The sequence below is a fragment of the Chiloscyllium plagiosum genome, unplaced genomic scaffold (genome assembly GCF_037043375.1).
Source record: "Chiloscyllium plagiosum isolate Xiang-an unplaced genomic scaffold, Cpla_swu_hap1 HiC_scaffold_26, whole genome shotgun sequence".
NCBI lineage: Eukaryota > Metazoa > Chordata > Chondrichthyes > Orectolobiformes > Hemiscylliidae > Chiloscyllium > Chiloscyllium plagiosum.
Genome location: NW_028270164.1, coordinates 58,269,130 through 58,295,126, shown reverse-complemented (window position 1 = coordinate 58,295,126; position 25,997 = coordinate 58,269,130). Strand labels below are relative to the sequence as shown.

Sequence of the window (25,997 nt, the reverse complement as noted above, 5' to 3'; positions counted from 1 at the left end):
CCCCACTCTCTCTGTGTCCACCACCCACTCTCTCTGTGTCCACCCGCCACTCTTTCTGTGTCCACACCCCCCACTCTCTCTGTGTCCACCCCCATTCTGTCTGCGTCCACACCCCCCATCCCTCTGTGTCCACATTCGCCCACTCTCCCTGTGTTCACTACCCCCCACTCTCTCTGTGTCCACACCCCCACTCTCTCAGTGTCCACACACCCCCACTCTCTCTGTGTCCACACACCCCCACTCTCTCTGTGTCCACACCCCTCACTCTCTCTGTGTCCACACCCCTCACTCTCTCTGTGTCCACACCCCCACTCTCTCTGTGTCCACACCCCTCACTCTCTCTGTGTCCACACCCCCACTCTCTCTGTGTCCACACCCCCCACTCTCTGTGTCCACACCCCCCACTCTCTCTGTGTCCACCCCCATTCTCTCTGCGTCCACACCCCCCACTCCCTCTGTGTCCACATTCGCCCACTCTCCCTGTGTTCACTACTCCCCACTCTCTTTGTGTCCACACACCCACAACTCTCCCTGTGTCCACACCCCCCCCACTCTCTCTGTGTGCACATCCCCCACTCCCTCTGTGTCCACCCCCCACTGTCTCTGTGTCCACGTTCCTCACTCTGTGTCCACACACCCCCACTCCCTCTGTGTCCACACACCCCCTCCACTCTCTGTGCACACCCCCCCACTCTCTCTGTGTTCACACACACCCACTCCCTCTGTGTCCATCCCCCACTCTCTCTGTGTGCAGATACCCCACTCACTCTGTGTCCACACCCCCTCACTCTCTCTGTGTGCACATCCCCCACTCTCTCTGTGTCCACACCCCCTCACTCTCTCTGTGTCCACCCCCCCACTCTCTCTGTGTCCACATTCCCCACTCCCTCTGTGTCCACACCCCCACTCTCTCTGTGTCCACACCCCCCACTCTCTGTGTCCACACCCCCCACTCTCTCTGTGTCCACCCCCATTCTCTCTGCGTCCACACCCCCCACTCCCTCTGTGTCCACATTCGCCCACTCTCCCTGTGTTCACTACTCCCCACTCTCTTTGTGTCCACACACCCACAACTCTCCCTGTGTCCACACCCCCCCCACTCTCTCTGTGTGCACATCCCCCACTCCCTCTGTGTCCACCCCCCACTGTCTCTGTGTCCACGTTCCTCACTCTGTGTCCACACACCCCCACTCCCTCTGTGTCCACACACCCCCTCCACTCTCTGTGCACACCCCCCCACTCTCTCTGTGTTCACACACACCCACTCCCTCTGTGTCCATCCCCCACTCTCTCTGTGTGCAGATACCCCACTCACTCTGTGTCCACACCCCCTCACTCTCTCTGTGTGCACATCCCCCACTCTCTCTGTGTCCACACCCCCTCACTCTCTCTGTGTCCACCCCCCCACTCTCTCTGTGTCCACATTCCCCACTCCCTCTGTGTCCACACTCCCCACTCCCTCTGTGTCCACACCCCCACTCTCTCTGTGCACACTCACTCACTCTCTCTGTGTCCACACCCCCCACTCTCTCTGTGTCCACACACCCCCCACTCTCTCTATGTCAAGCCCCCACTCTCTCTGTGTCCACATCCCTCACTCTCTCTGTGTCCACATCCGTCACTCTCTGTGTCCACACCCTACTCCGTGTGCACACTACCCACTCTCTCTGTGCCCACCCCCCACTCTCTTTGTGTCCACACTCCCCACTCTCTCTGTGTCTACACCCCCCACTCTCTCTGTGCACACTCACTCTCTCTGTGTCCACACCCCCCACTCTCTGTGTCCACACCCCCCCACTCTCTATGTCAAGCCCCCACTCTCTCTGTGTCCACCCCCCCACTCTCTCTGTGTCCACCCCCCCACTCTCTCTGTGTCCACCCCCCCACTCCCTCTGTGTCCACCCCCCCACTCTCTCTCTGTCCACCCCCCCACTCCCTCTGTGTCCACCCCCCACTCTCTCTGTGTCCACATCCCTCACTCTCTCCGTGTCCACACCCCACTCCGTGTGCACACTACCCACTCTCTGTGCCCACACTCCCCACTCTCTCTGTGTCCACCCCCCACTCTCTCTGTGTCCACCCCCCACTCTCTTTGTGTCCACACTCCCCACTCTCTCTGTGTGCACACCCCCCACTCTCTCTGTGTCCATACACACCCTACTCTCTCTATGTCAAGCCCCCACTCTCTCTGTGTCCACATCCCTCACTCTCTCTGTGTCCACATCCGTCACTCTCTGTGTCCACACCCTACTCCGTGTGCACACTACCCACTCTCTCTGTGCCCACCCCCCACTCTCTTTGTGTCCACACTCCCCACTCTCTCTGTGTCCACACCCCCCACTCTCTCTGTGCACACTCACTCTCTCTGTGTCCACACCCCCCACTCTCTGTGTCCACACCCCCCCACTCTCTCTATGTCAAGCCCCCACTCTCTCTGTGTCCACCCCCCCACTCCCTCTGTGTCCACCCCCCACTCTCTCTGTGTCCACATCCCTCACTCTCTCCGTGTCCACACCCCACTCCGTGTGCACACTACCCACTCTCTGTGCCCACACTCCCCACTCTCTCTGTGTCCACCCCCCACTCTCTCTGTGTCCGCCCCCATCTCTGTGCATCCCCCACTCTCTCTGTGTCCACCACCCCACTCTCTCTGTGTAGTCCCCATCTCTGTGCACCCCCCCCCACTCTCTCTGTGTCCACACCCCCCCACTCTCTCTGTGTCCACACCCCCCCACTCTCTCTGTGTCCACATCCCTCACTCCCTCTGTGTCCACCCTCTACTCTCTCTATGTCCACACGCCCCCACTCTCTGTGCACACCCCCAACTCTCTCTGTGACCACACCCCCCACTCTCTCAGTGTCCACACACCCCCACTCTCTCAGTGTCCACACACCCCCACTCTCTCTGTGCCCACCCCCCACACTCTTTGTGTCCACACTCCCCACTCTCTCTGTGTCCACACCCCCCACTCTCTCTGTGCACACTCACTCACTCCCTCTGTGTCCACACCCCCCCTCTCTGTGTCCACACCCCCCACTCTCTGTGTCCACACCCCCCCACTCTCTCTATGTCAAGCCCCCACTCTCTCTGTGTCCACCCCCCCACTCCCTCTGTGTCCACCCCCCACTCTCTCTGTGTCCACATCCCTCACTCTCTCCGTGTCCACACCCCACTCCGTGTGCACACTACCAACTCTCTGTGCCTACACTCCCCACTCTCTCTGTGTCCACCCCCCACTCTCTCTGTGTCCACCCCCCACTCTCTTTGTGTCCACACCCCACTCTCTCTGTGTCCACCCCCCACTCTCTTTGTGTCCACACTCCCCACTCTCTCTGTGTCCACACCCCCCACTCTCTCTGTGTCCACCCCCTCACTCCCTCTGCGTCCACCTCCCACTCTTTCTGTGTCCACATTCCTCACTCTCTCTGTGTCCACACCACCCCCACTCTCTGTGCACCCCCCCACTCTCTCTGTGTCCACCCCCCACTCTCTCTGTGTGCACATCCCACACTCTCTCTGTGTCCACACCCCCCCACTCTCTCTGTGTCCGCCCCCTCCACACTCTCTGCACACCCCCCACTCTCTCTGTGTCCACACTCCCCCACTCTCTCTGTGTCCACCCCCCACTCTCTCTGTGTGCACATCCCACACTCTCTCTGTGTCCACAGATCACTCTCTCTGTGTCCACCCACCACTCTCTCTGTGTCCACACACCCCCACTCTCTCTGTGTCCACACCCCCCCACTCTCTCTGTGTCCGCCCCCTCCACACTCTCTGCACACCCCCCACTCTCTCTGTGTCCACACTCCCCCACTCTCTCTGTGTCCACCCCCTCACTCCCTCTGCGTCCACCCCCCACTCTTTCTGTGTCCACATTCCTCACTCTCTCTGTGTCCACACCACCCCCACTCTCTGTGCACCCCCCCACTCTCTCTGTGTCCACACCTCCTCACTCCCTCTGTGTCCACCCCCCACTCTCTCTGTGTGCACACCCCCCACTCTCTCTGTGTCGACACCCCCCCACTCCCTCTGTGTCCACCCCCCACTCTCTCTGTGTCCACACTCCCCACTCTCTCTGTGTCCACACACCCCCACTCTCTCTGTGTCCGCATCCTTCATTCTCTCTGTGTCCGCCCCCATCTCTGTGCACCCCCCCACTCTCTCTGTGTCCACCCCCCCACTCTCTCTGTGTAGTCCCCATCTCTGTGCACCCCCCCACTCTCTCTGTGTCCACACCCCCCCACTCTCTCTGTGTCCACATCCCTCACTCCCTCTGTGTCCACCCTTCACTCTCTCTATGTCCACACCCCCCACTCTCTGTGCACACCCCCCAACTCTCTCTGTGACCACACCCCCCACTCTCTCAGTGTCCACACACCCCCAAACTCTATGTGTCCACACACCTCCACTCTCTCTGTGACCACACCCCCCACTCTCTCAGTGTCCACACACCCCCAAACTCTCTGTGTCCACACACCTCCACTCTCCCTGTGTCCACACCCCCACTCTCTCAGTGTCCACACACCCCCACTCTCTCTGTGTCCACACACCACACTCTCTCTGTGTCCCCACCCCCCACTCTCTTTGTGTCCACCCCCACTCTCTCTGTGTCCACACCCCCCACTCTCTCTGTGTCCACACACCCCCACTCTCTCTGTGTCCACACTCCCCACTCTCTCTGTGTCCACACCCCCCCACTCTCTCTGTGTCCACATCCCTCATTCTCTCTGTGTCCACACTCCCCCACTCTCTCTGTGTCCACCCCCTCACTCCCTCTGCGTCCACCCCCCACTCTTTCTGTGTCCACATTCCTCACTCTCTCTGTGTCCACACCACCCCCACTCTCTGTGCACCCCCCCACTCTCTCTGTGTCCACACCTCCTCACTCCCTCTGTGTCCACCCCCCACTCTCTCTGTGTGCACACCCCCCACTCTCTCTGTGTCGACACCCCCCCACTCCCTCTGTGTCCACCCCCCACTCTCTCTGTGTCCACACTCCCCACTCTCTCTGTGTCCACACACCCCCACTCTCTCTGTGTCCGCATCCTTCATTCTCTCTGTGTCCGCCCCCATCTCTGTGCACCCCCCCACTCTCTCTGTGTCCACCCCCCCACTCTCTCTGTGTAGTCCCCATCTCTGTGCACCCCCCCACTCTCTCTGTGTCCACACCCCCCCACTCTCTCTGTGTCCACATCCCTCACTCCCTCTGTGTCCACCCTTCACTCTCTCTATGTCCACACCCCCCACTCTCTGTGCACACCCCCCAACTCTCTCTGTGACCACACCCCCCACTCTCTCAGTGTCCACACACCCCCAAACTCTATGTGTCCACACACCTCCACTCTCTCTGTGACCACACCCCCCACTCTCTCAGTGTCCACACACCCCCAAACTCTCTGTGTCCACACACCTCCACTCTCCCTGTGTCCACACCCCCACTCTCTCAGTGTCCACACACCCCCACTCTCTCTGTGTCCACAGACCCCCACTCTCTCTGTGTCCACACCCTTCACTCTCTCTGTGTCCATACCCCCACTCTCTCTGTGTCCACACACCACACTCTCTCTGTGTCCCCACCCCCCACTCTCTTTGTGTCCACCCCCACTCTCTCTGTGTCCACACCCCCCACTCTCTCTGTGTCCACACACCCCCACTCTCTCTGTGTCCACACTCCCCACTCTCTCTGTGTCCACACCCCCCCACTCTCTCTGTGTCCACATCCCTCATTCTCTCTGTGTCCGCCCCCATCTCTGTGCACCCCCCCACTCTCTCTGTGTCCACCCCCCCACTCTCTCTGTGTAGTCCCCATCTCTGTGCACCCCCCCCACTCTCGCTGTGTCCACATCCCCCCACTCTCTCTGTGTCCACATCCCTCACTCCCTCTGTGTCCACCCCCCACTCTCTCTGTGACCACACTTTCCCCACTCTCTCTGTGTCCACACACCCCCACTCCCTCTGTGTCCACCCTCCACTCTCTCTATGTCCACACCCCCCCACTCTCTGTGCACACCCCCCAACTCTCTCTGTGACCACACCCCCCACTCTCTCTGTGTCCACTCCCCTCACTCTCTCTGTGTCCACACCCCCACTCTCTCAGTGTCCACACACCCCCACTCTCTCTGTGTCCACACCCCTCACTCTCTCTGTGTCCACACCCCCACTCTCTCAGTGTCCACACACCCCCACTCTCCCTGTGTCCACCCCCCACTCTCTCTGTGTCCACCCCCCACTCTCTCTGTGTCCACACCCCCCTACTCTCTGTGTCCACACCCCTCCACTCTCTCCGTGTCCACACACCCCCACTCTGTGTCCACACCCCCCATTCTCTCTGTGTCTACACACCCCCACTCTGTGTCCACACACCCCACTCTCTCTGTGTGCACACCCCCCACTCTCTCTGTGTGTCCACCCCACACTCTCTCTGTGTCCACACCCCAATCTCTCTGTGTCCACCCCCACTCTCTCTGTGTCCACACCCCAATCTCTCTGTGTCCACACCCCAATCTCTGTGTCCACACCCCCACTCTCTGTGTCTACACCCCAATCTCTGTGTCCACACCCCCACTCTCTCTGTGTCCACACCCCCCCACTCTCTCTGTGTCCACACCCCTCACTCTCTCTGTGTCCACACCCCCACTCTCTCGTGTCCACACCCCTCACTCTCTCTGTGTCCACACCCCCACTCTCTCTGTGTCCACACACCACACTCTCTGTGTCCACACCCCCCACTCTCTCTGTGTCCACACCCCCCACTCTCTCTGTGTCCAACCCCATTCTCTCTGCGTCCACACCCCCCACTCCCTCTGTGTTCACATTCGCCCACTCTCCCTGTGTTCACTCCTCCCCACTCTCTTTGTGTCCACACACCCACAACTCTCCCTGTGTCCACACCCCCCCCACTCTCTCTTTGTGTACATCCCCCACTCCCTCTGTGTCCACCCCCCACTGTCTCTGTGTCCACGTTCCTCACTCTCTCTGTGTCCACACACCCCCACTCCCTCTGTGTCCACACACCCCCCCCACTCTCTGTGCACACCCCCCACTCTCTCTGTGTCCATCCCCCACTCTCTCTGTGTGCAGATACCCCACTCTCTCTGTGTCCACACCCCCTCACTCTCTCTGTGTCCACCCCCCCACTCTCTGTGTCCACACCCCCCCACTCTCTCTATGTCAAGCCCCCACTCTCTCTGTGTCCACCCCCCCACTCCATCTGTGTCCACCCCCCACTCTCTCTGTGTCCACATCCCTCACTCTCTCCGTGTCCACACCCCACTCCGTGTGCACACTACCCACTCTCTGTGCCCACACTCCCCACTCTCTCTGTGTCCACCCCCCACTCTCTCTGTGTCCACCCCCCAGTCTCTCTGTGCCCACTCCCCACTCCCTCTGTGTCCACACTCCCCACTCCCTCTGTGTCCACACCCCCACTCTCTCTGTGCACACTCACTCACTCTCTCTGTGTCCACACCCCCCACTCCCTCTGTGTCCACACCCTCACTCTCTCTGTGTCCACACACCCCCCACTCTCTCTGTGTCCACACACCCCCCACTCTCTCTATGTCAAGCCCCCACTCTCTCTGTGTCCACATCCCTCACTCTCTCTGTGTCCACATCCGTCACTCTCTGTGTCCACACCCTACTCCGTGTGCACACTACCCACTCTCTCTGTGCCCACCCCCCACTCTCTTTGTGCACACTCACTCACTCTCTCTGTGTCCACACCCCCCACTCTCTCTACGTCAAGCCCCCACTCTCTCTGTGTCCACCCCCCGCACCCTCTGTGTACACCCCCCACTCTCTCTGTGTCCACATCCCTCATTCTCTCCGTGTCCACACCCCACTCCGTGTGCACACTACCCACTCTCTGTGCCCACACTCCCCACTCTCTCTGTGTCCATCCCCCACTCTCTCTGTGTCCACCCCCCACTCTCTTTGTGTCCACACTCCCCACTCTCTCTGTGACCACACCCCCCACTCTCTCTCTGTGTCCACCCCCCACTATTTCTGTGTCCACATTCCTCACTCTCTCTGTGTCCACACCACGCCCACTCTCTGTGCACCCCCCCACTCTCTCTGTGTCCATACCCCCTCACTCCCTCTGTGCACACCCCCACTCTCTCTGTGTCCACCCCCCACTCTCTCTGTGTCCACACTCCCCACTCTCTCTGTGTCCACACCCCCACTCCCTCTGTGTCCACCTCCCTCATTCTCTCTGTGTCCGTCCCCATCTCTGTGCACCCCCCCACTCTCTCTGTGTCCACATCCCCCACTCTCTCTGTGTCCACATCCCTCACTCCCTCTGTGTCCACCCTCCACTCTCTCTGTGTCCACACCCCCCACTCTCTGTGCACACCCCCCAACTCTCTCTGTGACCACACCCCCCACTCTCTCTGTGACCACACCCCCCACTCTCTCAGTATCCACACACCCCCACTCTCTCTGTGTCCACACACCCCCACTCTCTCTGTGCCCACCCCCCACACTCTTTGTGTCCACACCCCCCCACTCTCTCTATGTCAAGCCCCCACTCTCTCTGTGTCCACATCCCTCACTCTCTCCGTGTCCACACCCCACTCCGTGTGCACACTACCCACTCTCTGTGCCTACACTCCCCACTCTCTCTGTGTCCACCCCCCATTCTCTCTGTGTCCACCCCCCACTCTCTTTGTGTCCACACTCCCCACTCTCTCTGTGTCCACACCCCCCACTCTCTGTGCACCCCCCCACTCTCTCTGTGTCCACCCCCCACTCTCTCTGTGTCCACATCCCTCACTCCCTCTGTGTCCACCCCCCCACTCTCTCTGTGACCACACTTTCCCCACTCTCTCTGTGTCCACACACCCCCACTCCCTCTGTGTCCACCCTCCACTCTCTCTATGTCCACACCCCCCCACTCTCTGTGCACACCCCCCAACTCTCTCTGTGACCACACCCCCCACTCTCTCTGTGTCCACACCCCTCACTCTCTCTGTGTCCACACCCCCACTCTCTCTGTGTCCACACACCACACTCTCTCTGTGTCCCCACCCCCCACTCTCTTTGTGTCCACCCCCACTCTCTCTGTGTCCACACCCCCCACTCTCTCTGTGTCCACCCCCATTCTCTCTGCGTCCACACCCCCCACTGTCTCTGTGTCCACATTCGCCCACTCTCTCTCTGTTCACTACCCCCCACTCTCTTTGTGTCCACACACCCCCACTCTCCCTGTGTCCACACCCCCCCTACTCTCTCTGTGTGCAGAACCCCCACTCTCCCTATGTCCACACACCCCCACTCTCTGTGTCCACACCCCTCCACTCTCTCTGTGTCCACACACCCCCACTCTGTGTCCACACCCCACTCTCTCTGTGTCTACACACTCCCACTCTGTGTCCACACACCCCACTCTCTCTGTGTGCACACCCCCCACTCCCTCTGTGTGCACACCCCCCACTCTCTCTGTGTCCACACTCCCCCACTCTCTCTGTGTCCACACGCCCCCACTCCCTCTGAGTCCACCCTCCACTCTCTCTGTGTCCACACCCCCCCACTCTCTTTGCACACACCCCACTCTCTCTGTGACCACACCGCCCACTCTCTCTGTGTCCACACCCCTCACTCTCTCTGTGTCCACACCCCCACTCTCTCAGTGTCCACACACCCCCACTCTCCCTGTGTCCACCCCCCACTCTCTCTGTGTCCACCCCCCACTCTCTCTGTGTCCACACCCCCCTACTCTCTGTGTCCACACCCCTCCACTCTCTCTGTGTCCACACACCCCCACTCTGTGTCCACACCCCCATTCTCTCTGTGTCTACACACCCCCACTCTGTGTCCACACACCCCACTCTCTCTGTGTGCACACCCCCCACTCCCTCTGTGTGTCCACCCCACACTCTCTCTGTGTCCACACCCCAATCTCTCTGTGTCCACACCCCAATCTCTCTGTGTCCACACCCCAATCTCTGTGTCCACACCCCCACTCTCTGTGTCTACACCCCAATCTCTGTGTCCACACCCCTCACTCTCTCTGTGTCCACCCCTCACTCTCTCTGTGTCCACCCCTCACTCTCTCTGTGTCCTCACCTCACTCTCTCTGTGTCCTCCCCCCCCTCATTAAATCAAAGAGTAGAATCAAGGCCAAAGAGAAAGATATTCATTCAGAAAATGATAATCAAAATGTATAATAGGAGGGATATAGGCTATGAATCTAAGAGTCTACTAACAGGTACAATTAAAGTTTACAAAGAAACTATAAGGATTGTCTGCGTGGGTTTCCTCCGGGTGCTCCGGTTTCCTCCCACAGTCCAAAGATGTGCAGGGTCAGGTGATTGGCCATGCTAAATTGCCCGTAGTGTTAGGGGTAAATGTAGGGGTATGGGTGGGTTTCGCTTCGGCGGGGTGGTGTGGACTTGTTGGGCCGAAGGGCCTGTTTCCACACTGTAATGTAATCTAAGGATAAAATTTAATTCTCTGTCATAATTAAAACACTGGATGAACAGCAAGTGCAGGTAGAAATGAAATAGCTATGATCTAGTGACCATTACAGGGCCCTGGCTGCACGGTGACATGAATTACAACTGGAACCTTGAAGATCACAGGACATTTTGGAATGACAGGAAATTAAGAAAATTAGAGGATGACTCAGTTAATCCATGGTGTTAGCCCAACACAGAGGGCAGATAGTTTAGGCAGGAATTATAAATTATAAGTCACTTGTGGGAGTTGTGTAGGCCACCTAACAGTTAAGCACAGAGGATGGCATTTCAAGGAAGAAATAATGAGAGCTTTCCAGAAAGCCATGATGATAATCCACACATCGACTGGAAAAGCCAGATGGGCAAAAGTAGCTTAGATGAGCTCATAGAATGTTTTCAATAATTTCTTAAAACAGCATGTTCAGGAGCTAACCAGGGAACAACCTATACCATAACTGCTACCAAAACAGAGACTGCTGGAAAAGCTCAGCAAATCTGGCAGCATCTGTGAAGAAAAATCAGAGTTAACATTTTGGGTCGAATGACCCTTCCTCAGCACTGATGGTAGCGAGGAAAATGTCTGTTTATATGCAGAAGGTAAGGTGGGGGAAGGGGGTTAGGAGTAAACTGTAGATGGGGATAGAGTTCAAAGAGAGAGAAGACAATTGGACAGACAAAGAATAACGATCCTGCTCAGATGGTGACTAGCTGTTAACGGGGACCGTCGGTGGCTAACGATGGGTTACGTGTTATAGCAGACTGTGATAACAAGGCCTGGTGTGTGGGTGTTAGGGTGAGGAACGGGAGAGCTCAATTTCTAAAGTAGTTGAACTTAATATTGAGTCCACAAGACCGCAGGGTCCCCAAATGGAAAATGAGGTACTATTCTTCCAGCTTGCACTGAGCTTTGTTGGAGCACTGCAGCAAGCCTGAGACAGATGTTGGCCAGGGAACAGGGTGGTGTGTTAAAGTGGCAAGCAACTGGAAACTCAGGGTCTATTTTGCAGACAGAATACCAGGGTTCTGTGAAGCAGTCACCCAGTCTATGCTTCCTTTTCCCATTGTAGGGGAGATCCCATTGTGAGCAGCAAGTGTTATTACTAGAGTGTGTGAAGTGCAGGTAAATCGCTCCTTCATTTGGAAATGTGTATTTGGGCCTTTGGACACTGAAAAGCGGGAAGGTAAACAGGCAGGTATTACACCTTTGGCAGTTGCAGCAGAAGGTGTCTAGGAAGGGGCAATGTTGGGAGTGAAGGAAGAGTGGATCAGAGGGTCCTGGAGGGAACAGTCCCTGAGAAGGCTGACAAGGGAGAGGAGGGGAATGTGTGTCTGGTGGTGGCATCACAATGGAGGAGGTGGAAATGGCAGCTAATGATCCTATGGATGTGGATGCTGGTGAGATGGTAGGTAAGGACCCTATCACTGTTGCAGTAGGGAATAGAGGGGGTGAGGGCCAATGTGCAGGAGGTGGATCAGACCTGATTGAGGGCTCTGTCAACCATGATATGGTGGCATCCTTGATTGAGGAAGAAGGTGAACAGTTCAGAACCTCTCTTGCCGAAGTTGGCATCATTGGAACAGATGCGACTGAGATGGAGGAACTGGGAGAATGGAATAGAATCTTTCCAGGAAGCAGGGTCTGAAGGTGTTTAGTGAAGGTAACTGTGGGAGTCAGTGGGTCTGTAGTGGATATTGGTGGGCAGCCTATCCCTAGAAATGGAAAATTGAGATATCTGTTGAAGGAGGGAAAGGAAGAGTCAGAGATGGACCAGGTGAAAGTGAGGGTGAAGTGGAAATTGGAATTATTAATGATCTCATTGTGAAGGTTCCCCAAGTGGTAGTGACCATAATATGACTGAATTTTGTGTTCACTTTGAGGGAGAAAGTGCTCAAGACTATTTATAAAAGTATAAATAAGGTCAGCTATGAGGACATGAAAGCAGAACTGGCTAATATACAGAACAGATATGTTACAATGGGTAAGAAAAACCATCGAAGGAGTGGACCCTCTATCTGTCGTTAATTATAAATGTTAGAAGTAGTATGAAACGAAAAGAAAAAAAACACTGATTACACAAAGACAGAAGATTGGACAGAACATTAAAAAAATACTAGAATGACCAAAAAATTAATAAAGGGGAAAATTAGAGTTTGAAAAAAAGTAAGACATATGTATAAAAACAGATCACAAATGTTTTTGCATCGGATGGTTATCATTTCAATGGATCAGCACAGACATGGAGCATTGAGTGACCTCATCCTGTCCTATGAGTTCCTACTGTTCTCTGACAAAGTTTTCAAAATAATCAAAAGTTCCTGAAAAATATAGTTATCTCGATAACTGTTTTTAATTCTGTCTTTCAGTAACTCTGTAGTTTCTGCCCTCTCTATTGTTATCTCCATATCTCAGACACCTCTCTCTTTCTCACTGTCTATTGCTCTTTGCTCTTTATCTCTCTCTTTGTCTCTCTACCTCCCAACCCCAACAGATGACAGCGTATGGAGCCTTCCTACATAAAGGCTCCTTTTGTCGGAATTACTTCAATATCCTGGACTTGTTGGTGGTCAGTGTCTCCCTCATCTCCTTTGGAATTCAGTGAGTGTCTTGTTTGATGTTAGCTTGTTTTAGTAGAATCCTTGATTCAGCCCATCATGCCTCTTCCCACTATTATGGAAAGCTAACTGATTTGCCCCTCGCTTCCCCCCCCCCCGCCACTATATTGTACATTGACCCCTTTCAGTCATTTATCCGATATCATTGTGGAACCAGCATTCTCATCTTTCCAGGCTTTGAATTAGAATCCATACAGTGTGGAAACAGTCCATTTGGCCCAACAAGTCCACACCGACTCTCCAAAGACTATCTCATCCAGACCCATTCCCCTACACCTATTACTCTACATTTCCCATGGCTAATCCACCTAGCCTGTATATCCATGAACACAATGGGCAATTTAGCATGGCCAATTCACCTAACCCGCACATCTTTGTGACTGGGAGAGGAAACCCACGCAGACACGGGAAGAATGCGCAAACTCCACAAATACTATCAGTTGCCTGAGGTTGGAATTGAACCTGGGTCCCTGGCACTGTGAGGCAGCAGTGCTAACCACTGAGCCACCGTGCCGCCCTCTCACTGCTTGAGACAATTTCTGCTCATCACCTCTGCTGTTCTGACAGTGACTTTAAACCTGTGTCTACTGCTTACCAAACATACAGTCACTGGATATAGCTTGTTCTAACATACTATATTATAGCCATTCATCATTTTGAACTCTGCCATTAAACGGTATCCTTCTCTGCTCTCAGGAGAAGAAGCTCAGCTTCTCTCTTTCTCCATTGAACTGAAGTTGCTCATTCCTGCTATCTTTCTGGGGAATTGCTTCAGGTCAGAATTGAACACATTATTCCAACTGAGGGATGGTTAATTATTTCTAAAGAATGAAGATAACTTCTTTGCTTTTATATTCCACACCTGTATTAATAAGGACACAATGCCAAATGCCAATTATTAAATAGACTTTTCAACTTGTCCTGCCTCTTCAGAAATTAGCCAATCTCAGATCCCCCTCTGCAGTTGTGCTGTTGCCTTTATACTGCCCCTTCTATCAAACTGTTTCATTTTGTAATCGCTGTTAAAATTCACTCACCACGTGTCGGCCTATTTTCGTTAGGTCTGACTGTATCTTTCTGATCCCTGGTACTGACCTTTACTTGGTTTACAATATTCCAAGTTTCATGTTGCAATTTTTATAATTTGTCTATTTTATATTTTTGAAAGTGTAAGTGATGAAGACTGGTTCAGTCCAACTGGCTCATCCTGGAGTGAATGCTCTACATCACCTTCCTGCCACCTTAGTTAATCCAGTGGGTATGAGGTCAATATAACAAAATCTTCTAGATTAGTATTACACCACCTGGTAAAACATGCTATTCTAGATTCCTATTCTGTTGTCCAGTATAATAAGTTCTTCAGCATCACTGTCCTATCATCGCTGATGGGATGGCATTGCTAATAAGAGATGAAATGAGATCAGTTGATGAGGCTTGGATGATGTAGAGCCCATTTAGGTGAAGATAAAGAACAACAAGGGAAAGAAGACACTGGTAGGAGTGATGTACAGGTATAGACCCACAAACATTAGCCACACTGTAAGGAAAATTATAAATCAACAAATAGTAGGAGTATGTTAGAAGAAGAGAGCAGTAATGGTGACACAGTGGCTCAGTGAACAAGCCAGGTTCAATTCCAACGCTTTGGTGTCTGGCTGTGTGAAGTTTTCACATTTTCCTTGTGTCTACATGGGTTTCTTCTGAGTGTTCAGGTTTTCTGCCACAGTGCAAAGATGTGCAGGTTAGGTGGATTGGTCATGGGAATTGCACGGTTAGAGGGATAGGATAGGGAATGGGTCTGGGTAGGATGCTTGTCAGAGGGTTGGTGTGGATTGGATGGGACAAATGGCCTGTTTCCACACTTTAGGGTTTCTATGATTCTAAGAATACTTGTGTATGACTTTAATCTTTGTGTTGATTGGGTCAGTCAAGTTGGAAAGAGTAGCTACAACAACAAATTCATCAATAGCAATAAGGATAGTATCCTACAGCAATGTGCCATGGAGCCAACCAATGAGCAGGCTATCCTGGATTTAGTACTGAGCAATGAGGCACATTTAATAAGTGACCTCAGAGTAAAAGATTCCCTCGCATGTACTGATCATAACATGGTAGAATTTCATATTCAATTCGAGGCTGAGAAACTTAGATCGGAAATAACTGGGTTTAAATTAAATAAGGAGAGGGGCAATGAAATGCAGATAGACTTAGCTAAAGTAGACTAGGCAGATAGATTAACAGGAAGAACAGTCAACAAACAGTGGCAGACATTTAAGGAGGTAATTCACGACTTTGAGAAAAAAATACTTCCTAGCCAGGAGGAAAGATTTTCAGAGAGTGATAAACCAAGCGTGGCTAACCAAGGAAGTTAAGGAGAGTATTAGGTGAATGGGAAAGGATATAAGGAGGCAAAAGACAGTGATAGCCCGGAATTATAGAATCCCTACAGTGTGGAAGCAGACCATTCAGCCCATTGTGTCCACATCAACCCTCTGAGGATCTCAGCTCTGTGATCCAGAACAATTGTTTGATGTAAATGGCAACTTATTTTGTTTAATGTAACATTCTCATATCCAATGTTAAGTGAATTGTGCTTTTCCACATCACTGTGTTACCACATCGTGTAACATCCTATTCTGATTGATTGTAACAGTATCTAGGTAAAAACAATGACTGCAGATGCTGGAAACCAGAGTCTAGATTAGAGTGGTGCTGGAAAAGCACTGCAGTTCAGGCAGCATCCGAGGAGCAGTAAAATCGACGTTTTGGGCAAAAGCCCTTCATCAGGAATGCAGGCAGAGTGCCTGAAGGGTGGAGAGATAAATGAGAGGAGGGTGGGGGTGGGGAGAAAGTAGCATAGAGTTTCAGGACATGGTTGAAGAGCTTCAGGGCAGAGGAAATGACCTGGGAGTTGCAGTTGGAGAGGGACTCCCTGACCTCGGATGCTGCCTGAACTGCTGTAACACCATATAGAACAATGTAGTTAAAGCAAAGGACTGTGGCTGCTGGACATTAACCCTGAAGAAGAGCAATATTGGACTCAAAACATGAACCCTATTTCTGTCTCCACAGATGCTGTCAGACCTGCTGGATTTTTCTTGCACAATATAGTATTTGAGATGATTAATTTTACATCATTTCACAACTATTGATTTGCCTAATTAGTTGCTTCTAGTAAGAGCTTCTAAATGAATGACAACTAGTGTAGGTTAGGTGGGCTTGGATCGGCGCAACATCGAGGGCCAAAGGGCCTGTACTGCGCTGTATTCTTCTATGTTCTATATGAATTGCATGACTGTGAGTTTACAGAGGCAGTGTATGTTCTAGAGATTGACTGGGATTGAGACTTATTGAGTCCTAGTATCCAGGCTGACAGTTTTCATGGGATTTTTTTGTTTGAGTGAGTGAGAAGGTGAGTGAATGAGTAGGTGTGTGAGTAGGTGAAGGAGTCAGTGAGTGAGACCATACATGAGCTCCTCCTGCAATGTGTTCAGTTAAGGAGCTCAGCGCTTACCTTTCTTTTCTAGATCAAGTGCTATCTCTGTGGTAAAGATCCTTCGAGTCCTCCGAGTGCTCAGACCTTTGAGAGCTATTAACAGAGCCAAGGGATTAAAGGTGAGCCAAGATGTGAACAATGTGGCTTTGTGACTGCAACTGTATAAGTATATGTGTATGTGAGTCACTGTGTATATGTGAATTTATGGTGTATGTGTACATCTATGTGGATGTTTGAGAACAGGCATGTGTGTGCATGTGTGTTATGCATATGTGGACACATGTCTATGTTAAAATGCATCCCTCACAACATATTTAGGTATGCATGCATGTTTGAGTCTGTGTATGCACATCAACATAGATGTTTGTGTTTGGTAAGGTATCAGTACAAATGTATATGAATCTGATCATTGTGTGTGACTACACCTCAGTACACATACATGAGTATGTCAAAGAACTGTATGCACTTTTGTCTGTATAATGTGCATGCAGCTTTTTATGTAGGCCTATGTGCAAGTTAATTTGTATATATGTGTGTATGCATGTATGTGTATATGTGAGCATATTAATCTGGCTGTGCATGTGTGTGCACGTACATCTGTGTTTGCGTGTATGTGTGTATATGTGCATATATATGTACATGAATGTGTGCGTATTTATAGATGTGTATGTATATATGTGCATTTGCAACAGTTTATTATATGCATGCACCAGGGCCAATAATAAAGTTTGTTTTAAGTTTTCTTAATAATCTCGTCTGTTAACTAAATTTAAAACAGCGATTAACTGAAGGTTTGAGACCCATTTGTGCTCCTGCAGTCAAATAGACATGGGGTCAGACCCGTTGACATTTTGGACTGAATCTCCTTTAGTTTAACAACAACTGGAGTTTGCATTTATAAAATGGCGTTCATGCAGCAAAATATCCCTCGGCCTTCCTTCAAAGGACTCCCATAGGGATATATTAGGACAAGTTCCCAAGGCTTTGTGAAAGAGATGGGTTTTGAAGATTGTATTAAATGAAGTAAAGGGTTGGAGATGTGTAGGGAAGGAATTTGGAGTTTACAGCTCAGGCAGCTGAAGGCATGGTCACCAGAGTTGGAATGATTAAAATCAGGGATGCTCAAGAGGCCAGAAATGATGAGTGGAGAAATATGAGGGGTGTAGAGCTGGAGAAGGTTTCAGAGCTAGGAACAGGAGGAGCACTAGAAGGATTTGAAAACAAGAATGAAAATTTTAAAGCTGAGGAGTTGCTGAAAGTCAGTGAGCTCAGGGTGCTGAGTGTTTGTTAGAGACACAGGTAGCAGAGTTTGGGATGTGCTGAAGTTTGTTACCTTCAGAAGTGGTTGGCTGACTGGTCCAGCTGCCTATGGGAATGAATGATCCTGGATGCAACAACTATGTGACAAGGGTTTCAAGGGCAGATTAGTTGAGGCAGGGGCAGAGTTCAACAATGCCAAGGAGGGGGGGAGTGGGTGGTTTTGCTGAGAAAGTGAATTTGTGATTTGGAGCTCCTGTCAGGTTAAGGAGGATGATGAGGTTGTAAACAGCCTGTTTCAACTTCAGACTGACCAGGGAGAGGGAGCAGAGGTCATGGAAGGGACCAAAGACAGTGGCCCATTGAAAGCAGAGATGAGACAAAACTCTTTCTCTCAGAGAGTTGTGAGTCTTTGGACCTGTCTTCCTGAAAAGGCGTTGGAAGCAGAGTCCTTGCACATTTTAAATACAGGGGTAGATAGATCTTGTTAAGCAACAGGGTGAAAGGTTATCAGGGATATATGGGATTGCAGATTTGAGGCCATAATCTGATCAATCATGGTCTTCCTGAATGACAGAACAGGCTCACTGGCTGGTTCCAGCTCCTTGTTCTTTCGGGAAGTCGAACCTTCTGATAGGTATCAGGAATCCTCTGGAAAGGTCCCCAGCTGCTAAGTTTCCAGCTGTCTATCTTCTTTTAGGAAGTCACGGATCGAGCTACCTCTGAATGCGTTTGTGATCCCCTGCCCTTCTGTTTAAAGCTATGTATAAAAAGGTTTGTACTTGCTGTCAGAACAAGCTGCAAGTGGTTCATAACATTCTGTACCCACCCAGTTTCCCTGTGCCCTGCTCCCACCCCCTTAGCCCACAATCATCCTTCAGTTCATTCTCCTGTGCACACCCCTAGTATCTTTCATCCACTGTACCGTTCTTTAAGGGCGGTACGGTGGCACAGTGGTTAGCACTGCTACCTCACAGCACCAGAGACCCGGGTTCAATTCGTGCCTCAGCCAACTGCTGTACGGAGTTTGCACGTTCTCCCCGTGTCTGCGTGGGTTTCCTCTGGGTGCTCCGGTTTCCTCCCACAATCCAAAGATGTGCAGGTCAGGTGAATTGGCCACGCTAAATTGCCCGTAGTGTTAGGTAAGGGGTAAATGTAGGGGAACGGGTCTGGATGGGTTCTCTTCGGAGTGTTGGTGTGGACTTGTTGGGCTGAAGGGCCTGTTTCCACACTGTAAGTAATCTAATCTAATCTAATCTCCCTGTGCCCACGCTCCCACCTCTCACACACCCGTGCCCATCCCCAGTCCTTCTTTGCCCACTCCATTCACTATGTTCAACTTCCCCTTCCTTCATTCCTCTGTGACCCCTCTCTCCCTACGTCTGCCTTGCACTGGCTTTTGTAATGGGTGTTTTGTGAGTTGGTGTCAGCCTCTATTATGAAGCCTTCCTCATGCCCCCCCCAACTGTTGCAGTGCCAGTGTCTGATCCCTGTCTCTCTGCCTCTCTTTCAGCATGTGGTTCAATGCGTCTTTGTAGCCATCAAGACCATAGGGAACATTGTGATTGTGACCACCCTCCTCCAGTTTGTCTTTGCCTGCCTCGGGGTGCAGCTTTTCAAGGTGAGAGCCCGGTTTGAGATCAAGGTGACACTGATACTGAACAAGCCATTGCTGACGACTGGAAATCCGGAATCCAATCGCCTGTTTCAGGTCAATAGCAGTCACAGGGCCCAGAATAAAGGGGCTGAAGCATTAAGATTTAACCCGGGACACAAGGCCAGAAAATCAGGCAGGAGGCAAACGTTTTTCTGATGGCCTGGCCTACGGATAGAAAAACAAGCAGTTTGTGAAAGCACTTTGCCTTTTTTGTAAAACAGCCCAGAATTGGCTCCATCCAGTTAATCAAATCTACCTAGACAAGATCAGGGAAATCAGCCTTCACGTGGATCTGTGAAACTGACAGATATAGAGCTGAGGAGAAAGTGAGGTCTGCAGATGCTGGAGATCAGAGCTGGAAATGTGTTGCTGGAAAAGCGCAGCAGGTCAGGCAGCATCCAGGGAACAGGAGAATCGACGTTTCGGGCATAAGCCCTTCTTCAGGAAGGGCTTTCCTGAAGAAGGGCTTATGCCCGAAACGTCGATTCTCCTGTTCCCTGGATGCTGCCTGACCTGCTGCGCTTTTCCAGCAACACATTTCCAGATATAGAGCTGACCAATCATTACTGTATCAGGACGATGATGAATAATTACTCAGTAACTGGGAGGAGCATATAACACTGTGATCAAAGGTGAACAATTATGGCTGGATTTAGAGCTGGTGATTCAGGATCCTTTGAGGCATATTGTTACACTGTTATTAGACCTTGGAGGGCAGGTTGATAGTTCCTTGAAGGTGGAGTCATAGGTAGACAGGATAGTGAAGAAGATGTTTGGTACAATTGACCTTTTTGGTCAGTGCATTGAGTATAGGAGTTGGGAGGTCATGTTGTGAATTTGGTTAGGTTATTTTTGGAATACTGTGTCCAGTTGTGGTCTCCCTGCTACAGAAAGAAATGTTAAACTTGAAAGGGTGCAGAAAAGATTAACAAGGATATTGCCAGGGCTGGTGGGTTTCAGCTAAAGGGAGAGGCTGAGTAGGCTGGGACTGTTTTCCTTGGAGCATTGGAGGCTGAGGGCTGACCTTGTAGAAACTTATAAAATCATGAGGGGCATGGATAGGGTAAACAGACAAGGTCTTTTTCACAGGTTAGAGAGGTCCAAAACTAGAGGGCATAGGTTTAAGGTGAGAGGGGAAAGATGTAAAAGGGAATTAAGGGGCAACTTTTTCACACAGAGGGTGGTGCGTGTATGGAATGTGCTGCCAGAGGAAGTGGTAGAGGCTGGTACAATTGCAACATTTAAAAGGCATCTGGATGGGTACATAAATAAGCATGGTTTAGTGGGATATGGATCAAATGCTGGCAAATGGGACTAGATAAATTTAAGATCTGGTTGGCTTGGATGAGTTGGACTGAAGGATCTGTTTCCATGGAGAAAGTGAGGACTGCAGATGCTGGAGGTCAGAATCAAAGAGTGTGGTGCTGGAAAAGCACAGCCGGTCAGGCAGCATCCGAGGAGCAGGAGAACCAATGTTTCGCGCATAAGCTCTTCATCAGGAATGTGCATTCTTGATGAAGAGCTTATGCTTGAAGGATTGATTCTCCTGCTCCTCAGATGCTGCCTGACCGGCTGTGCTTTTCCAGCACCACACTCTTCGGGTCTGTTTCCATACTGTCTGACTCGATGACTCTACTGAGTCAGATGGCTAAGGAATAATTATTAGGAATACGTGATTCAGAAATTTGACTGAGACATGACATTCTTGCCAGGTTTTTTTGTATGTGACGTTATTCACCCCATTCAGTCTATGCTGGCTCTTTGAAGGTAGCTCGGTTTGTTCCACAATCCATCTCTTGCTGCACTTCTTTTCAATCTTTTTCTTCAAGTATTTATTCCACTCTCATTTAAAGACTGTAATTAAACCTGGAACTAGGAACCTCCACGAGGAAGTACTTTCCAAATAGAAACCACTTGGCATTTCAACACGTTAAATGTTCTTCCTCACATCAACTCTGGTTCTTTGTGAATCACCTTAAATCGATGCCCATTGGTTATTGATTCTTAGCCTTTCCAAACACTTTTCCTGCTTTACTTAATCAAAATCCTAAGGATTTTGAACTCCTTCATCAAATTTCCTCTCCTGGTTCTCTGTTGTAAGGAGAACAACTGTCTGTCCAAATGAACCACAATCCCTCCTCCACAGATCAACCACCTTTCTCTCCAAAGCCTCTGTGATCCTTATTAAAACGTGGTGCCCAAAACCAGCCACACTATCCCAGCCCCTCCCCCTCCCTTCCACCCCCCTCCCTGCCACCAACCGGATTCATTCCTCCCATTGACCGATCAGGTCGTACCCTCTGCCTGTCTTCACCTATTCCCCACTTCACCACCCTTCCTTTGCCAACCCCTTTATCTGCAGCTCCCCCCACCCCACCCCCCCAGTCCTGAAGAAGGGTTACACCCGAAACGTTGATTTCTCCCCCTCCTGATGCTGCCTGGTCTGCTGTGCTCTTCCAGCCTCCTGTCTATCTACTTTGGATTCCAGCATCTGCAGATTTCTTTTGTCTCTGCCCCTCACAAAATCATGCTGACTATCTCTAATCGAACAATGCTTGTCCAAATAATAATAATTCCTCTCTCTCAGGATTATCTCCAGTACTTTTCCCACCACTAATGTACGACTGACTGGCTTGTAATTCCCAGGGTTGTCCCTATTCTTGAACAAAGGAATAAGATTTGCCGCTCTCCAATTGTCTGCTGCTGCTGCTCCAGTGGACAGTGAGGACACAAAGATCATTGCCAAATGCACAATAATCTCTGCCTTTGCTTCCCATAGTTCCTTGGCTATATCCCGGGATTTATCTATCCTCATGTTTTTCAAAATTTCCAGCACATCCTCCTTCTTAACATCAACCTGTTTGAGCATATCAGCCTGTTTCACACTGTCCTCACAAACGACAAGGTCCCTCTCAGTAGTGAATATTGCAGCAAAGTAATCATTAAGGACCTCCCCTACCTCCTTCGACCTCAGGCACAAGTTCCCTCCACTATCCCTGATTGGTCCATCCTCTGGCCATCCTCTTGTTCCTCACATCAGTGTAGAATGCCTTTGGGTTTTCTTTAATCCTACCCCCCAAGGCTGTTTCATGCCCTCTTCTAGCTCTTCCAAGCCAATTCTTCAGTTCCGTCCTTGTAACCCTCTGGAGCCCTGTCTGATCCTTGCTTCTTCAACCTTAAGTAAGTTTCCTCTTTCCTCTTGACTAGATGTTCCACATCCCTTGTCATTCAAGATACCTTCACCTTACCATCCCTTCCTTGCCTCAGTGGGACAAACCTGTCCAACACTCGCAGCAAGTGCTCCCTGAACAACCTCCACATTTCTGTTGTGCATTTCCCTGAGAATATCTGTTCCCAGATTATGCTCCACAGTTCCTGCCTAATAGCATTGGAATTTCCCCTCCCCCAATTAAATACTTTCCCACACTATCTGCTCCTAAACCTCTCCATGACTATAGTAAAGGTCAAGGAGTCACCAAAATGCTCTCCCACTGAGAGATCTGACACCTGACCTGGTTCGTTGCTAAGCACCAGATCAAATATGTGTACCACGACTTGGGGCTGCTCACCCTCTCCCTTAAGAATCCTGGAGGTTCCAGGATTTTGACCCTGTGACACTGAAAGAAAGGTGATATATTTCCAAGTCAGGGCACTGAGTGGCTTGGAGGGGAACTTGCAGCTGGTGGTGCTCCCATGTATCTGCTGCCCTTGTCCTTCTCGATGATGGTGGTTATGGATTTGGAAGGTGCTGTCTAAGGATCTTTGGTGAACTTTTGTAGTTCATCTTGTAGATGGTACATGCTGCTGCTAATGAACAACAATGGTAAAGTGGAGTGAATGTTTGTGGGTGTAGTGCCAGTCAAGTGGGGGCTGCTTTGTTCTGGATGGTGTCAAGCTTTTTGAGTGTTGTTGGAGCTGCACCCATCCAGGCAAGTGGGGAGAATTCCATCATTCTCCTGTCGTGTGTCTAGTCGACAGGCTTTGGGGAATCTGACCAGTTTTGTCAGGTAGATGTCAGTGTTGGATCTGTGCTGGAACAGTTTGCCTAGTGGTGCAGCAAGTTCTCAAACACAGGTCTTCAGGACTATTGCCAAAATGTTGACAGGACCCAAACTTTTACAGTATCCAGTGCTCCAACTATTTGGGATGGGATGGTGGCACAGTGGTTAGGACTGCTACCTCACAGTGCTAGGGACCCGGGTTCAATTCCAGCCTCAGGCGACTGTCTGTGTGGAGCTTGCAAATACTCCCCGTGTCTGTGTGGGTTTCCTCTGGGTGCTCCGGTTTCCTCCCACAGCCTAAAGATGTGCAGATTAGGTGGCTCGGCTGTGCTAAATTGCCCATAGTGTTCAGGTATGTGCAGGCTAGGTGGATTAGTCATGGGAAATATGGGGTTATAGGGATGGGTTTGGGTCTGGGTGGGATGTTGTTTGGAGGGTCGGTGTGAACTTGATGGGCCGAATGTCCTGCTTCCACACTGTAGGGATTCTATCCTATATTTCCTTGGATCAAATTGGCAGAAGACTGACATCATTAATGCTGGGGACTATTGGAGGAGACTGAGATGGATCATTAACTGCTGGCTAAAGATTGCTGCAAATGCTTCAGCCTTATATTTTGCAATGATGTGCTGGGCTCCTCCATCATTGAGGATGTGGATATTTATACAGCACAGAAACAGAATCTTCTGTCCAACTCCGTGCTGACCAGATATCCGAAACGGATCTAGTCCCATTTGCCAGCATTTGGCCCCTATCTCTGTAAATCCTTCCAATTCCCCTAACCATCAAGATGCCTTTTAAATTTTGTATTTGTACCAATATCCACCACCTCCTCTGGCAGCTGGTTCCATATACGCACCACCCTCTGCGTGCAAAATTGCCTCTCAGGTACTTTTTAAATCTTTCCCCTCTGACCTTAAACCTGTGCCCTCTAGTTTTGGATGCCCCTACCCTGGGAAGAAGACCTTGACTATTCATTCTATCCATGCCTCTCATTATTTTGTAAGTCTCTTTAAGGTCACCCCTCAGGCTCCTATGCTTCAGGGAAAGACAATCCAGCCTATTCAGCCTTTCTCTGTAGCTCAGACCCTCCAATCTTGGCAACATCCTTGTAAATCTTTATTGAACCCTTTCAAATTTCACAACATCATTCTAGGGAGACCAGAGCACAGTATTCTAAAAATGGCCTCACCAATGTCCTGTACAGCTGCAACATGATACCCTAACTCCTGCACTCAATGCACTGACCAGTGAAGGCAAATGCCTTATTCACCACCCTGTCTACCTGTGACTCCACTTTCAAGGAACTGTGCACCTCCACCCCGAGGTGCAGGACTGCCACATTAGATCTGATCTGTTGGTTGTGGCATTAGCTCTGTCCATCACTTGCTGTTTTGGCATTCTGCTTTGGTCGCTTCACCAGGTTGAAACATCCTTTTTTAGGTAAGCCTGGTGCTGCTCAGTTCTGACCCAAAATGTCGACTCTCCTATTCCTCCTGATGCTGTTTGACCTGCTGTGCTTTATCCAGCTCCACACTTCATCGACTCTGACTTCCCAGCATCTGCAGATCTCGCTACCTCCAAGGTGATCCCAGCATGCCTTCCTGCACTCTCCAGCATCTGGTTTCCAGCATCTGCAGTCATTGTTTTTACCTTCCTGAACTCTCCATTGAACCAGGGTTGATCCCCTGGCTTGATGGTGGAGGATATGCTGGGCCATGAAGTTACAGATTCTGTTGGAGTATAATTCTGCTGCTGCTGATGGTCTACGGCATCTCATAGATACCCAGTCTTGTTTGAAATCTTGCCCACTCAGCATGTTTATAGTTCGCATAATACATGGATAGTATTCTCAATGTGAAGATAGCACTTTGTCTCCAGGAGGACTGTATAGCGGCCATGGACAAATATGTCTGCAGCAGGCAGATTGATGAGGATAACATCACATCTGCTTTTCTCTCTATTTGGTTCCTTATCAATTGCCATAGACCCAGTCCAGCAGCAAAGTCCTTTAAGATTTGATCAGGGTGGCACGGTGGCTCAGTGGTTAGCACCGCTGCCTCACAGCGCCAGGCACCTGCCTCAGGCGACTGACTGTGTGGAGTTTGCACATACTCCCCGGGTCTGCGTGGGTTTCCTCCGGGTGCTCCGGTTTCTTCCCACATTCCAAGAGATTTGCGGGTCAGGTGAATTTGCCATGCTAAATTGCCCAAAGTTAGGTGCATTAGTCAGGAGTAAATGTAGGGAAATGAATCTGGGTGGGTTACTCTTCGGAGGGTCGGTGTGGACTTGTTGGGGCGAAGGGCCTGTTTCCATACTGTAGGGAATCTAATCGAATCGAATCAGCTCAGTCAATTGTGGTGCTGCCAAGCCACTCTCAGGGAAGCCCAACATTTAGAGTACATTGTGTGCCCTTACCAACCTCAGTGCCTCCTTCAACTGTTGATCAATGTGGTAGTCAGCAGGGGGTTCCCTTGCCCATTTTTAACTTGATGCCATAATACATCAAGAGTTC

The 25,997-nt window shown here is 50.8% G+C and overlaps 1 protein-coding gene across 3 annotated transcripts in view; it reads left to right on the top strand.

Annotated features, from left to right (window-relative positions):
- The window catches only part of LOC122562953 (voltage-dependent L-type calcium channel subunit alpha-1S-like), a 235,396-nt gene that overhangs the window by 119,804 nt on the left and 89,595 nt on the right, over positions 1–25,997 (top strand). For all 3 annotated transcript variants that reach the window (XM_087973777.1, XM_087973778.1, XM_087973779.1), the window contains 3 exons: positions 12,948–13,054; positions 16,599–16,686; positions 19,338–19,445. In XM_087973777.1, coding sequence (XP_087829903.1) covers positions 12,948–13,054; positions 16,599–16,686; positions 19,338–19,445 — 303 coding nt within the window. The remainder of the gene's footprint in view (positions 1–12,947; positions 13,055–16,598; positions 16,687–19,337; positions 19,446–25,997) is intronic.